This window comes from Thunnus maccoyii, chromosome 22 (assembly GCF_910596095.1).
Source record: "Thunnus maccoyii chromosome 22, fThuMac1.1, whole genome shotgun sequence".
NCBI classification, from domain to species: Eukaryota; Metazoa; Chordata; class Actinopteri; order Scombriformes; family Scombridae; genus Thunnus; species Thunnus maccoyii.
In genome coordinates, this window is record NC_056554.1 from 19,558,101 (window position 1) to 19,574,100 (window position 16,000).

At 40.1% G+C, this 16,000-nt stretch overlaps 1 protein-coding gene across 4 annotated transcripts in view; it reads right to left on the bottom strand.

The window, feature by feature from the left end:
- Nucleotides 1–16,000, bottom strand: part of shroom4 (shroom family member 4) — a 115,902-nt gene that overhangs the window by 18,184 nt on the left and 81,718 nt on the right. For all 4 annotated transcript variants that reach the window (XM_042401315.1, XM_042401317.1, XM_042401316.1 and 1 more), the window contains one exon: nucleotides 6,036–6,272. In XM_042401315.1, the coding sequence (XP_042257249.1) occupies nucleotides 6,036–6,272 (237 nt within the window). The remainder of the gene's footprint in view (nucleotides 1–6,035; nucleotides 6,273–16,000) is intronic.

A 16,000-nucleotide genomic window follows, 5' to 3' on the forward strand; every position in this document is an offset into this window, starting at 1 on the left:
AAATAACGTGTGCTTTATATCGCATCTGTTTTGCAAGAAATGCTGCTATGTTTTAGACAATAATGGATTTGTTTGGAAGCCAGCCATCGGTTTCCTTTCATTTCTGTACAAAATGAGAATCAATTAGCTGATTTGCTTGAGTTGTGTAATACAGCAAAAAGAACATGAAGTTGCATTTATTTTGTCAGTGTTGCATTTTTGGAAAGAGGTAATGCAAGTTAAGGACTTTTCGAACCTATCTGAACTGCATTACCACCCAACAGTAATGTAACACTGACAGAAATTAATCAAGAAAGGGTGTTTATTGTCAAGGTCAGATTACAACATGGGTGAGCGGGCAACTGCCCAAGGACCCCAGACCTCCAGGGGCCAGAAAAGTCTCAGGTTCTCTGTATGTCAGACTACATCTACATTAAACTGGCTAAATTCTAAAACACAGTTTTGTGCAAAAGCGACGTGTCCACACCAGGTGTTTCAACTCATTTCTGCAAATACTTCCATCCATATTAAAACGCCAAAATGTTCAGATGAGCAAGACTGCGACAGAAAACCAGCAAAGAAGAAACTGTGTGCTATTTCTGATTCTACTGCCGCTTCCTGACATTTTGAACACGTTGTTTATTGCGGGCAGATTACAATAATTCCAGCGAGGGAAAGTTTTAGCTTTAAACAAGCTATCAAAGTAGACAGTAAAGAGAGCAACACTCAAATGAAACTTACAGCTATCGGTGTTATTATCATTGTGTTTCCTCTTTTTCCTCTTTTGGGTATAATTCAAGAAAACAATGAAATGCCTCACTACTGCCAATCTCTGTTTTGTCACTGATAGGACAGCCTTTTCTACAAAGCTCTGTTCCCCCGTACACACCTCAACGCCAAGTGGATTTACACACTCTAGAGGCCGTATGGAAAAGCTCAGTTTTCGAGTATTCGGCTGTTTCATTCTTGAGAGAGAGTTAAAATGTAGAGAAAAAGATGTGTTTACAAATTTAGCTGTCTTAGTGTGGACATGGGCTCAGCTGGTTTCTATAATTTGATTGATTTCAAATGTGTGAGGAAATTTGAACCACTAACATCACACAAACATCATCAACTAACTGTCCTGCCTTGTAGAGGGGCCATGTGTTAAAATCTAGTTTTTTTTGAAGCTGTATTATTTCAGTTTACATTGTGCACACATGGTGAACACATATTCCCAAATACTGTAAGGCTTTGTTTAGAGAAGAACTTGGGGCCAGACAGTAATATTCCAGAAATGTGCGGGACTACTGGGTGTATAATAAAGCTGCCATGTGATGGGAACTTGAACATGATAGATTACATACAGTATATAAAAAACTGCGTACACTCCTGGTCAATATCATAAAAATGACTACAAATCCTGTCCATTTAATACAATTTTATTTGTTTTTAGACAATACGCAAGAAGAATTAAGCCAATTAAACCAGTCAGCACATCCTTCATTAGTGAGAGTCCATTCTTTTATTTTTTAATATTTTGTATGCCTGCCTTTATTTTAAATGCAGATTGGATCCTCCTGTGCCTGGATGATACCAGTCGTGCACAAATCTGTGGAGAAATGTTCTGCCGTTGTTCACAGATGATTCTTTTCAGCTGCTCTTTGCTGGAGGGGTTTTGTTGCTCTACCTTCCTCTTTAAAATACCCTCTTGGATTCAGGTCAGGGGATGTACTTTGTCAGGTCATAGATTTCACTTCTTTCTTCTTTAAAAATTCTTGCGTGATTTTTGCAGTGTGTTTGGGATAATTGTCATGTTGGGAAATTCCTCTGCTGACAACCTTTTCATTTAGTATTTGGATATAGAAACTTGCAATCATAGTGCCATCTATATAAAAGTCTTCTTCCCTACACCTTTTGCACTCATGCAGCCCCGTATCAGCATCACGATTGGCACTATACAGTCTCTGTGGTAGTCCTGGCCGGGTCCAAACCTAACATTCTTGACCCCATCTGATTCAAACAAATTTATTTTGGTTTCATCTCACCAAAGAATGTGCCGCCAATATTCATCAAGCCTTCTTTTCATGTTCTTTGGCAAAGTTTAACCTTGCAGTTTTGTGAGCAACGGTCCGTAGAGGTTGACTTCATGCGATGTCCTTCATACTGACTGAGCAGTCGCTGACACACCAATGTCCACTGATAATCCTTGTGCCAAATCAGACGCACTTGCCCATCTGTTCTTCAATGCTAGGTTGCGTGAAGAGCAAATTGCGCGTGCCGTCATTTGGCGAGGACGGTCACTGCACCTTCTGTTATTGCTAATATGGGTCGTCCTGTACCTCCTAACCACTGTGGTTCACCTTCACACATATCTATGAAGTCTCACAATCTGGTTTCTTGCTTGTTCAGGAAATTCCTCACCATGTGGAGCCATGATGCTTTAGACACAACCCAGGCCAACACTGTTGAAAGTTGTGGTGTTCACATGTTGTTTTATAACCTTGTTTGGCCAATTAGTCTTAATTGGAAGTCACAGGTGTAATCACTTTTGTTTCAGTGGTCACAGGTGTACTTGTTGCATTGAGGTTGTATTTTGAGGCCTTTTCTTCCAGTTTAATCTGTCTAACTTGTTTGTTACAGGTTAATAAACAATACAGGTAAAATACCACAATTATTGTAAGGTAATATTGCACAGGGATGTGCTCAGATTTGTTATATACTGCATACAATGAATGGAAAACAACTGCTGTCTAGAAAAAAGACACATTAAAAAGTCTCATCATATGAGTCATGTAATCTTGTACATATGATCAGTAATTTAAGAGCTAAAACTTGTACCAGTCATTCATAACAAAGGAAAAATATACTCAGACTAGTTGGTGGGAAAAAAAAAGTTTCATAATCTGCATGAGAGAATCATCTTTGAGGGAAATGAGCTATGAATGAGAAAGGAGAGGCTGCTGCTGTATAGATTTGACCTGGGTGACAGAAAAGAGGAAGAGAGGAAATGAGACGGGAGCCGGACAGGAAATGACAGTCACTCCTGCCCAATCAGACCGCAATGTGGAACATGTGAGTGGTGCGGGGTGGGTGACACAGATAAACCAGCACACACACACACATGTTCACACATACAGACGACGGGGCATGTGTGAGATAGGCGTTCACGACTGATTTTTAGTGTCATACACATATTTTATGAGCTGATAGCTGAGTGCAGATAAACTAAAAACAGGTTTCATTTTCCTCCTAAAACTCACATTTTTTTTTGCACCTACGGAAAAACAAACTTGTTTCCGTCACTTTGAAACACACACACACACACTCACACATGCAAACTGTACAAAATGTCCCTCTCCTTCAGAGTTTATTGAATGTCTTCCTCTCTTTGTCCACATGTTCTGGGAGTCACATGCCATTGTCCAGAGTTATGCCGGGAGCTGCCTCCTCATCAGATCTCATCAGATGGTTTGTGTGTGTGTGTGTGTGTGTGTGTGTGAATGTGTTTGATGAGATCAGGCAAGAGAAACTGTGGGAATAGAGACCCGTACACACACACATGCGCACACACACACAGCTATCTAACCCACATGGGACTATTAAATCTAATAGTGGTACATTATATCACCGATTCTTATCAAAAAGAGAACAGTACAAGGCACTAATGTACCATGAAGCTGACAAACAAAGACATAAAGGCTATTTTTATTGCGAGTCAACACACAGACGGTGGTAACTTCCTCTTTCCTTTGAGAGATTAGAGTTTAGCTTTGTGAGATCATAATACAAATTTCCCTGCGTCGGATTTCTTTTCATACTGGTGTGACAGCACACTGAAACTATGTCTTCGTTCAAGACATGGGTGTTTAGCAACAAAACTTGTGTAACATATAAAACAAACAAACAAGCGAGTAGCAAAAAAAGCCAAAAACTGCAGGAGATTATGTGCAAAAATACTAAAAAATCCAACCGAACACATTTTTTTCCCTCAATGTTTTTTGTCAAATGCCGCTAAATTACACCTTTAACAGTTAAGTACTAAAATGTAATTGGGCCTAGTTGTGTAGTTAAACCTGATTTTAAGCCATGCTTGTGGTGTGGCTCTGGGTTTGTTGGTCAGTCAGTCCACCACTTTGGTCCAGACTGAAATATCTCAACAACTGTCGGGTAGATTGCCTTGAAATTTTGTATAGACATTCACGGTCCCAAGAGGTTAAATCCTAATGACCTCGGAAATCCCCTGACTTTTTCTCAAGCGCCATGACGAGGTTGACATTTGTGGTCTTGACTTTTTGGCATTTCTGTAGCCTGCAGGATGAGTTGTAATCACTTTGGTAATCTAACTTTTTATCTAGTTTATATAGTTTCTCCTGCTAATCGCTTTCCCGACAGCCTCAACTGTACTTCATCTTTAGTGCTAATTAGCAAATCTTAGCATGTGTTACACATTAAACTAAAGATGGTGACCATGGCGATCATTATATCTGCGAGACATCAGCGAGTTGGCAGTGATATTGAGTTATAGCTCAAAGCGCTGCGAGGCCTCGGCGCCGCCCTGCAGAGCTGCTGGCATGGCTGAAGGCTTTCAGTCCTGATACTTCTAGGGTGGTCTGGAGGGCACATGTGGAGGGTCTGTGGCTCTGCTGAAACTGATACGTACCTCCCCAAAAAATGTAACTACACACTGGGGCTCAGAGATACCACATGGAGCCCAATAAATAGCTTGATTCAACTATATTCAAGATCTACTTTTTAGACCGTTTAGATGCTACGGTTGAAGACATTTATGGATGTGGAGCCACCTCACACTCATGAAATAAAACAAACACTTAAAGTTATGTCTATCTGAAATTAAGAAAACTGTATTTTCTTTTTCTTTCAAATAGGCTGTTGAAGCTTCCAGCCGGCCTCCATAAACAGACAGACAGACAGGCAGACAGAGAGCAGGTCACCAGGTGGATCTGATTGGTTATCACTTTGGAATGTTTGAAAAAGAAGGTCAAAAATAGACCAACGAGCTTCCTGCGTGGGCAGTGTTGACATTAAGACACGGTGATGTCACCTGTTTCCTGGCGATTGTTGGCTTTGAGGGTCTAGTCACAGAGACCAAAATCCCCAGAATGATGTAGAGTAGAGTTTCAGTCTAGTGGCGTCACAGACTCAAAAGAGTGTGAGTCAAAGCTACAGTACGACACACTCACTGTCTGGTGAGAGGTGTATATTAGTAGGGCTGCAACTAATGATTCTTTTCATAATCGTATTGTATCGTATTGTCCATAAAATGTCAGAAAAATGGTCAAAACTGTATCCAAAAGCCCAAGATGATGTCATCAAATGTCTTGAACCAACAGTCAATAAGACAAAGATATTCAGTTTATGTCATAGAAGACTAAATAAACCAGAAAATATATAAATATTTGAGAAGCTGGAACTTTTTAAAGACATTTTCCCTTCAAAAAATGAGTCCAAATGACTCATTGATTATCAAAATAGTTGGCAATTAATTTAATAGTTGGTGATTAATACACTTATTGTTGCAGCTCTATTCCTCAGGACAGATTTTTAGGTAGAAATGTCAAACTTAATCTGCTGGAAGAAGACACTAATTCTCCTTATTTACTCAAATTCATTTCCAGTTACGGGTACAATTACTTTTGTGAAGTCTTGACATACAAAAAGTGACTAATTAAAGCAGATAAAAGTCTGGACGTCTTCACCGTCTTTCCTACTAACCAAAGACCACAAAGTAAACCTTCATATCTGTAATGTTACCATCATCAATTTATGTTGATTTCTGTCATTTTGTCAGTTTAAAGCTCCACAAAGAAGAAGAGAAGAGTGTACTGGACATAATCTGAAACATACTGGTGACAAAAAGCTTCACTTGTTGGGTTAAATGTGTTTAACTGTTATGACGACTCGTTAGTCCTGAAACAATTAGTTGATTAAATGGTTAATCGGTCTGCAACTAACGATCGTTTGCATCCAAACTGATGAAATGACACAAAACTCAAACAATAATAAAGATGTGACTGATCAGTAAAGACTAACACGTTATTGGTCTGTCGCCTCACCTGTTGTCAGTTGTGTGCCAGGGTAGTGTGTAGGGGCCGGGGTGGAGCTGCATGGCAGAGGGAGGGGGAGGAGGGGGGAGAGGAGGGGATTCGGCGGAGGGGAGGCAGGACGGTGGAGGAGGTGGAGGTGGAGGAGGAGGAGGAGGAGGAGATGGAGGAGGGGGAGGGGGCGGGAGGGACAGCTCCGATAGCTTTGCCAGGTGCCAGGAGTGAGGCCTGATGAGAGGAACGCTGCGCCTGTTGAGACAAGAGAGAGAAAGAGAGACGCAGGTGAGGATCCAGAAGAAGAAACAATGGAATTTAATGTTTAGACTTCAGATTTATTTCCAGTTCTGAAAGTACCTCAATTTCCAGCAACGCTTTGGCACCTTTTACACCTGCTGTAACTGTAATATCCCCGCTTCAACTCTGCACTAGGGACTTTTTGATCTGTTGCACTTCACTATGTCTCAATATTTCCTGTCTGTCTCTTCTTTCAACTGTTGAATGAAGGCAATTCCCCGAAGTTAAACTTTAGAAAAGCACTTCTGCCATACAGATTGTATTCAACGTTGTAATTTTTCCTTAAAATTCACAGTTAAGCCCCTATTTCCTAGTTCCTTTTTTGGACAAATAACGAAACTGTTAGTCGCTACTGTTTATTTCATGTGGTCACTTTCTATTTTAGATCTGTGTGTGGAAACTTATCACTGCTTTTGGAGCTTGCAATCTGTCACTGACATGAATATCTTCATGAAAACTGCTTTTTTTGGAGATATATGTTTGCACTAACAGCAGCTGAGGGTTGATTTACAGCCCACATTAAAGTGAACGTTGAGATTTTGCTCAAATATAAAGATGCTGCTGAAGTGTAGCAACTGTAGAAATATATAACATGCTGCAGATAAATGAAGTCATCATTTAGCTAATGCAATTTCCCTTTTGTACGCCAGTTTTTCCATTTTGTAACCGTCTCTTGAGTGATTACAGCATCTATTTAACCCCAATTCGAAGCAGCAGTAAATATTTTTGGTCTAAATATGATGATTTACCCAGGCACGACGGCCGAGATGACATGCTTATTTGTAACCGCAGTTGTAAGTGTCTTGGAACATCAGGGTTCACATAAAACGTAAGACCTACTGCAGCGGGACCTTGCCAATCCAAATTTTGTGGAAACAAGCTTCCTTACAAGTTGTTTGGACTTCCATTCAACTGCCATTAAAAACTCATCTAACGTGTACAGTAAGTTCTCCAGTCTGATCTGAAGCCAGGCATTCCAGCATATCCCTTGATATTCGCTAATTCCCATATACAGACTTCCGATCCCATATGCCGGCCAGATTCAACTCAGCCCCCCTGCGGAGTGTGTGTGTGCATGGGTGTGTGTGAGTCCGACAAGGGAAACAGAAGGAGTGTCGAAGAGAAAAAAAAGAGAGCTAGAAAACAAAGAAAGAGAGAAAAAATCCAGCAGGATATATAAATGTGACATCCTCAGAGTCTGAATGGAACTTTATGTTGGTAACAGTACAGTAACAATAACAGTCTGTCGGGAAAACTGCTGCTGGATGAAAATAACTTTGTACAGAGCGTAAAAACAACCACAGCTGTCGACTCGAGACTCGAGCCAGACAGAAAGTCACAACTTTGTGACTTGACACTTGACTTGGACGTCGTGGACTGCTGTGACGGTTGACTTTATGTTTGACGTCAAAATTCTCCTATTTAAGCAAAACTGCCCCGCACTCGACCCTGAAACAGGATGTGACGCCGGGGGTTAGGACATAAGTAATAAATAAATACTGAGCAGAGCGATCAAAAATTATAAACTTTAAACAACGAGAGCTATGCGGCTTGAATCTGGTGTGTATTATTTTACAAAACATCTGATAACTCATTTCCAAACACAGTGCACCAGTGTTTCTATTGGCTACGAATGTTCAAATGTGACGTCAATTTAACGGTCAGTAATCAAGAGTCTTGACAGACATACAGCTAACAAACAATTGGAAATCTAATGACCTACGACTGGAGTTGGACTTGCCCCGTTAAGGACTTGAGACTTGACTTGGACTCAGTTGATTTGAGACTTGACTTGGACTTGTCTAGATTGACTTTAGACTTGACTTGGACCTGTCTTGACTGACTTGAGACTTCACGTGACTTAAACTTGAGTGGATTTGTCTTGATCGACTTGAGAGACTTGACTTGGGTTTGTCCAAATTGACTTGAGACTTGAGCTTGACTTTGACAAGTCAAAACTGACTTGAAATTGTCCTGATTGACTTGAAATTTAAAAAAATTTTTTAACTTGACTTCTATTTGTCTCAATGGACTTGAGATTTGTCAAGGCTAAAGCTTTACTTGGACTTGTCTCAATGGATCTGAGACTTGACTTGTACTTGCCCCCCGAAAACACTTGAGAACAGCAATGAAAACCGTCGGGGCAACAGCCAAATCGAAGAACAGTTTTAAAAAAATGTCCCAAGGTTTGATGTCCAACAACACCGCTAGTCTCCTCCAAGTGTCCTTGACTGTACTGAAAGTACAAATATGTAAAATGAGACTGTTCCAAGTATTTCAGAAAAACATTTGGAGGTACCGTTTTAGGAGAAGAATGCGGATCCTGGCACCGTGAGGGAAAGGAAAGGACCATTTCTGAGTATTATTGTTTATGATAAAGCAGGAGCAGGGGAACCATTTCCAAAATAAACACTCTTGTTTCCTGGTCCTGGCTCCTTAAGACGGATTTCTATCTGAGCCCACTGATTGTTCGACTCCGTTGACAATGTCCTTAAATTATCCCCTGAGAAAGTTTATGTAGAGCTTGTGTATGTGCGTCTATGCCTGTATATGTGTGTGTGTGTGTGTATGAATATGTGTGGGAACTATCCAAACTCACCCAGTCAAAATACCATTATCGAACCCACCACAAACATGAGCAGACCCCCCCCACCACCACTACCACTACCACCTCCTCTTTTTCTCCAATTTTAGCTTTCAGAGATTGATGACTGTGGAAATCAAAACAAACGATGTGACGCCAAAGTTAGATGGAGACGGAATGTACGATAAAAACAAAACAAAAAATAAAAAAAAAAAACCTACAAAAATTATGATGAATGTGCAGTTTTGCAACCTAAGAATGTAATATAGAGAGCCACTGTACTGTTTGGTATCAACGCAGGGGAGTAGGGGAGTAGTTCTTCCAAACCGCATAACCAATCGCTGTTCTTCCAAAGTGTTCAGAGCAGCGCCTGAGAGCGAGTCAGTGAACATGTATCCCACAACTCCTGGGACTTACAGTAAGTAGAAGTGTTTCCTCTACATGGGGCCAAAGCTGTGATGATGGAAGCAGAGAAAAACAACTTGTCTTCTAACAAATACCTTTTACTATTTTACATACTATTGTGGTCATTGCAGTGGTTCATGACTTCATGTTTTATGAACTGGAAGAGTGAATATTTTTAGATTAACTGTGAGAGAGGAATGCATGGATTTGATGATTTGCTGGTCAATATACATCTATGTTACATTGGGGTAAAGTTGGTTTAAAAGTGACTTCTTCATATTGCTTGTTTTGCCTGATTAACAGTCCAAAACATGAAGATATTCAATTTAATGTCAACTACAAAAAAGTAGCAATCATTCATACTTTTTCTTGCTAAAATGACAAAACAAAAATAGGTTATTAGAAGGTTTTGGCAATAAGTTTTCTGTCACTTCACAAAACATAAATGCATCAAGACCCAAAAAAACCCCAAAACAGAGGGCAATAAAAGATCTGTGCATGTAAAGTAGAGTATAAAAGATCAAATAAGACAAATAAATACATAGAGACACACTAAAACACATACTTATAAAGTTATGATACAGATGTATGTAAGGTGACTGGGTTCATGTGTGTGTTGACTTGAAACTGAGATCTTCAACCTTCCCTGATGAAGTTCTGACTGAAACATTACACATAGTGTGCAGGATTTTTTGGTCTTTTAACCATAGAGATCTGAAAGGAAATGTAATTTTGCAACCTAAGCTTTTGAACTTAAAAAAGAGGAGAGAAGTTCTGGGTATTTTCATTTCAGATTTTAGCAGTTTAAAGCGATTTGAATAGATTGTGTGAGTTTGGGGGTGAACTGCTCAGTACCAAGAACATTGTCTAAGGAGAAAGGGTGGTCCAGATGTTAGAGAGGCTGTTCCTCCTCTGGAAAGCGTTCAACCTCCTGTGTGGGCACCACCCCAAAAAGGTATATAGTTTTGTATCTGGTAGAAGGTGAAGTTGAATTGTCAGGAAGACTTAAGTCAAAAAAATCTGAACACCCTTCCAACGTCAATGAAAAAGCGGAAGTCTTTCTTGGATAGCAACGTGTTAAAAAAGTCTTCCAAAGCTTTTGTCAAGGCTGCATTCAGCGACATCCATGGAGGCTCCATAAAGTCTGTGGCCCTTTCATTTACAAGACACAGGAAACACACCAAAGTACTGGCTAATACTCTCCTTTCAGCCACGGTAACTGAGGTAGCGCCTACCAAGGGCCACTATCGACTGTAACGAGTCTAAAATAACATAATCCAATGAACTCCCTCTTTCCTGTTTCTGACATTGTAACCCAGTTGGCTACCTGTCCCTGCTGGCAACAACACGCAAAGAGGAATCACATGAATCATGTTTTCTTTGAAAGGGGAGAGAATTCGCTGGCATATGGGAGATAACAGCGTGTCCTTTATGTAGAGACCGAGATAATGGGTTAACCCCGACTGCTGCTGTCGCTGCAACCGCAAACAACCAGGAAATTCAATCAAGTTCGCAAGACACCGCAAGCTTCTATTTATAAGTATATACATGTGTTGCGCAGGTTTCTAGTAATATAATGTATTAAATGCAATTTTTGGTGTGTCAAAATTGGTAATGCTCTTCAATGCATGAAAAAGAAGAGCAAACAAGAGAAAAGACACATTTTTTTTAGAAGAATTAAATGACAAGAAAAAAAGTCAAAGTGAAAAACAGAAGAGTTGGCGAGTCCTGACAACAGTCAAAGGCCGAGAAATTATGAATTCTCTGTCTGCAGCTCTGAATGAGCCTCTATGAAAAGATCTGCTGGAATGTCCCACTTAATGGTCAGAAACTGCAACAGCTGACTGATACCGCAAAGGTCAACGCGCATAATCTGAGTCACACACACACACAGTCTCAATACAGTACAGAACGACTGCCAGACAGAAAAGTGGATTTGGACTCTACACAGATAAGGATAGAGACTGTTTTCATACATGACTTAGAGAAGAGGAGAAGAAGAAGAAGAAGTGATGATTAAAAGATTTAAAAAGAGGAAAAGGGTGTAATGGTGTTTGCGTTGTGGTTATCATGTGCTTAACAACCCCTCCCTGGAAAAGTAAAAGCATGGCTGCTGTTGACTCTACGTTGACGCGGACGATGAAAGACGCAAACTCAAATGTGAGAAAACAAAGTTCCACAAACTGAACATTTAAAGTAATCAAACAGATGATAAAATGAGAAATATGATATCAGGACTTTCAAACCTACCAGACTCAGAAGCTGAAGCATCCAACAGTCAAACTGATCCCAGCTCAGTTCCCAGCATCCCTGATACCCAAAAGGTCAAGTTCAAAGAGTCCACTCAGGACGTCTCTAAATCCCTCTTTCGCGAGTTTTTTCCGAACTGAATCACCACCTTGTAAAAATGTAAATGTCACAACTCTTTTCTTTTGTCCTCAAGCCAGTTGAGGTCCGGGTAAAGAGAACCAGGTTGTGTCCGTGAGGTGTGAGACTTGGCAGAAAGCGCGGTCTGACTCCACAAGAGCTGATGTTCATCTGAAGAGGTAAAGTAGCTGGCAGGTTCTGACCAAGAGGGAAAAACCAACCGACGATCCTCACATCCCCTCTCCCTCCTTTTCCTCTCTTCCTCCTCCCTCGCTCCTCTCGCTGGAAGACAAAACATGGCTATTTCTCCCTCCTGCACTCTGCATTTCTCTCACTCCCACCCCTCTCTCCGTCTCTCTCTCTCTCTCTCTCTCTCTCTCTCTCTCTCTCTCTCTCCACATCTCATTCTTTCCCTGCCTCTCTCGCCCCCTTCTCTGGCAGGATGTGTGAGTCAGTGAGAGAGGAAGTATTGTGGAGAGTAGATAAAGTGGTGGACGGCTGCTAAATAATACCCAGAGTTCCACACTGTTATTGTTTGACAGGAGGGAAAATGCAGAGGTACTTCCTTCTTGAGTATGTGTGTGTTTGTGTGTGTGTGTGTGTGTGAGCGTGCACGGTGTGTTTGCAGAGCAAGAAAATGAGATCGAAAGAGCAAAGAAAGCAGAGACTGTTGGAAAGACAAGGGGGCTTTTTTTTTTTTCTCACACTGGCAGAAAGACGAGAAAAACAAAGTGTGGTGAAAGAAAGGGAATGTAAGAGAGGATGGGAGGTCTGCAGGACGAATACGAGAATAATTTTAGACAAAAACAATGAGTAGAGCTGACGGATGAAGAGCAGAGAATATCTTAACTTCTATCACTTTCCTTATCGCTCAGATATATTTCTTTTAACACACACTTCAGTTAGAGAAATATTATCTGTGAGCTACAACTTTGACATTTGCACTCTCTGCTACTGTTTGGTAATTCTGCTTTTTTTTTTTTTTTTTTTGCAATTAAAACTTTCTACTCTCCAAGGATGGGACAACACAAAAACATCTTGCTGGGAAGTGCACAAGAATAAAATGGGTTTACTCTGAAGTTTTATGCACTTCCAGGAAAAAATAATTGAAAATTAATTTACTGAACAGCCAGAGGAGTTCCAGTCATATAATACACAAGAATTTAGTCTAGTACAAAGCAGCTCTTCTACTCTTGTGATATTTTTTGTACACCGTCCCTTACAGACTATATATATATATATAAATATAAAAATGTGTGTATATATGGGGTTTTCTGGTGGCGTAGGCTTTTAGGACCCTGACCACGTAATCTCAGCGTCTCTGGTTTGAGTCAAGCCGAAGACCGATGTTGCACGCTATCTCGCATCTCTGTCCAGTCATTTCCTGTCGGCTCTCTACTGTATGCTACTTAATAATAAAAAAAAAATCCCCAAATACTCATAAAAAACATGAGCAACAAAAGTAAATAAATAAAATTGTCACACCCGGTCTCTATTAAAAGAAAAACACATAAATAAAAATCAGAAGTAAAACACAGTTTGACTGATTTGACGACAGAGTTGAAACTGTAAAACCCGTATTCCTCATTCGTTACAATAAAGTTTAGTTTTGAATGAGGAAAAATGCTGAAATGAAGAGTGTACAGAGAGAGTGTGTAGAGAAGAGTCATTAAATCAGTGAATGGACTCAGTAATGTCATTTACTCTGCAATACTTTTTTAAGTTCGCTAACATTAGACGCCATAAACTGTCGTCGGTCGTAAAAGAGCGAGCAAGCCTGCAGCTGCAAAACTCCCGAGTGTACTGAACTGAGAAAGGGTTTGTTTTATAGCTTATGATTTCAGTTTTTTTTCATTTGTAAGAGGAAGGATGTGGTCTTTCTTATTATATTGTCTCACATAAAAGGAGTTTAGTCAGTACATTTACAGGCATAAAATAAATCTGATTAATGTAAGTAACCAAATAAAATGAATGGTCTGATGGAGGCGATTTTCTTTCTCTCCATTCAGTCACATAAGTGTCTGAAGTGATTGTTATTTATGAAATGATTGTTTGTGATGTCTGACAACGTAATAGTTAACAATATTTGAGAATTAATAAATTAGCTTTAGTCACGTTAGCTTCACAGATTTCACAATCCTGAAACCTGGAGGTCTCCAGTTCAGACGTGAAAGACTCAACTGGACGTTTTCAACAGCAAAAACAACATAGTTCACTTAATCTTTTCAAATACCACAATGCTACAAAGTGGTGTTTCTATCTCGAGAAAACTGGCTTCGGTGAACACGTTTAACAATCAATAATTCCTTTGTTTAAACAGCCAAGCATTTAGTTTTTTGTATGGCCAACTAAAGGATTTAACATTCATTAGCTACAGCTGATAAAATCTGCATGTGACATTCTTCCTTTCGGTCGGGAAAACAAATGGTCGCTGGCTAACAGTAAAAGCATGTATCAATGTCACTGCTCCGTCATTATTTTGACCAGATTTGAACCCCGTAGAGCAAACATCAAGAAGGTGTGAGTGTCTGACATTAGCGGTGTTGAAGTTTAACCGACCGCACAACGGCACAGACACTTAATAACATGAGAGCCTTAGAGGGCTTCAAAGGATTTCCTGGAGACCCATATCTCCTGCAGACTCTGAGAAGATGTGTGTGTGTGTGTGTGTGTGCCCCTGTGTGTGTGTTATGTACATGCATGTGAGCAGATTCCTTGCATTCCCTGTCTTCCCTTCAAAAGGGTGAAGGGTTAACTATGCTAGAAAGCCTAAACAACCTCATCTCCTCCTCCCCCCTCTGTCCCTTTGTGTTCGCCTGCAATCAGGACCTATTTGTTTGCTTTATGAGTCTCCTGGACTGTGTGTGTGCGTGTGAGTGCGCGCGTGTGTGTATGTGTGTGTGTCTGCATGCAATCAGACCCCCGTTTGTTTGCCTTGTGGGCCCTCATCACACTTGATTATGGATTTCTGAATGACACCCGCACATGCATTTACTGCTTAGATGCAGACATGTAGTAAATACATGTAGACTGCTTTGACACAGACACATACAAATACAAATACACGCACACACACACACACACACACACACACACATAGAGGTTTTGCATACCAGGTAATCAGTACAGTGAGACTAGGCTCATACCAGAGGTCGATGGCAGGAAGGGTGAAGTCCACTTTAGCCTCTGTAGCACAATGTGCTGTTTGTTACTGCTGGATCTCCTTGACTGTGTATATGTATGTGTGTGTATGTGTGTGTATGTGTGTGTGTGTGTGTCTGTAATCAGCCCTCTATTGCTCTTTCTTCCATCCAACTGTCAAGCAAATGTTAAAAAAAAAAGGTTTCAGAAACTGACATGTGAATTACACGATGGTCCATCAGCGAATTTCATTGAAGTCACGTCATATATTTATTCAAGTGTATCATGTTTCATCCACAGAGAAAGGTCAGTGTTCTTTACATAAACAAGATGGAAATATGTGTGTGTTCACTTTTAAATCAGCTTAAAATGTCTTAAAATGTTGATTCCAGGGAGTGATAATGAAATGCATTTGAAGGAAAGCTGAAGGTGAGACACTTCAGATATTAAAAATGTTCTTTTCCTACATGCTTTTGTAAATGTTTTACCAGAAGATGAACATTTTGTAAAATAGCCATGTTTTGGATGAGCCAGATGTCTGGTGTGACACAGAAATAAAATTAAAACATGAAACTAAAACTGCAGCTGAAGTTGAAGTACTGAAAGCAGTTGAAGTGGCTGTTGAAATTGAAGCTTTGAGAGCAGATACATTGGCAATTAAAATCCAAGCACAGAATGGACCTGATACCTGAAAATACTGAAAGGCGTTGAAGAGTCTGTGGAAGAAAAAAAAGGAGTAAAAGGAGTGTTTGTTAAAGTGGAAGGAGGAAAGGAATATGGTGCAAGGAAAGGAGCTGCAATATCACTTTAAGTGTGATGGTAAAAACAGCTGTCACTTCAAGTGTAAAGTGCTGAAAGAAGTTGACTTGGTAGTTTAAGTTTAAGCAACGAAAGTAGTTGTAGTGTCACCTGAGGTGAAAATCCAGTTGAAACAGAAGCACTGAAAGAAAGTTGAAAATGGGTAAATTGGAAGTTAAATTCCAAGCACCTGAAGTGTCCACTGAAGTGAAAGGCATTGAAGTGTCAGCGGAAGAAAAAATTTTACTCAAAGGAGCTTAAGTGAAGCAATGAAAGGAATTGAAGTGTCACCTGAGGTGAAAGTCCAGTTGAAACTGAAGCACTAAAAGAAAATGAAGTGAAGCGTTGAAAGTAGTGAAAGTTAAAATTAACCTGAAGTGTCTGTTGA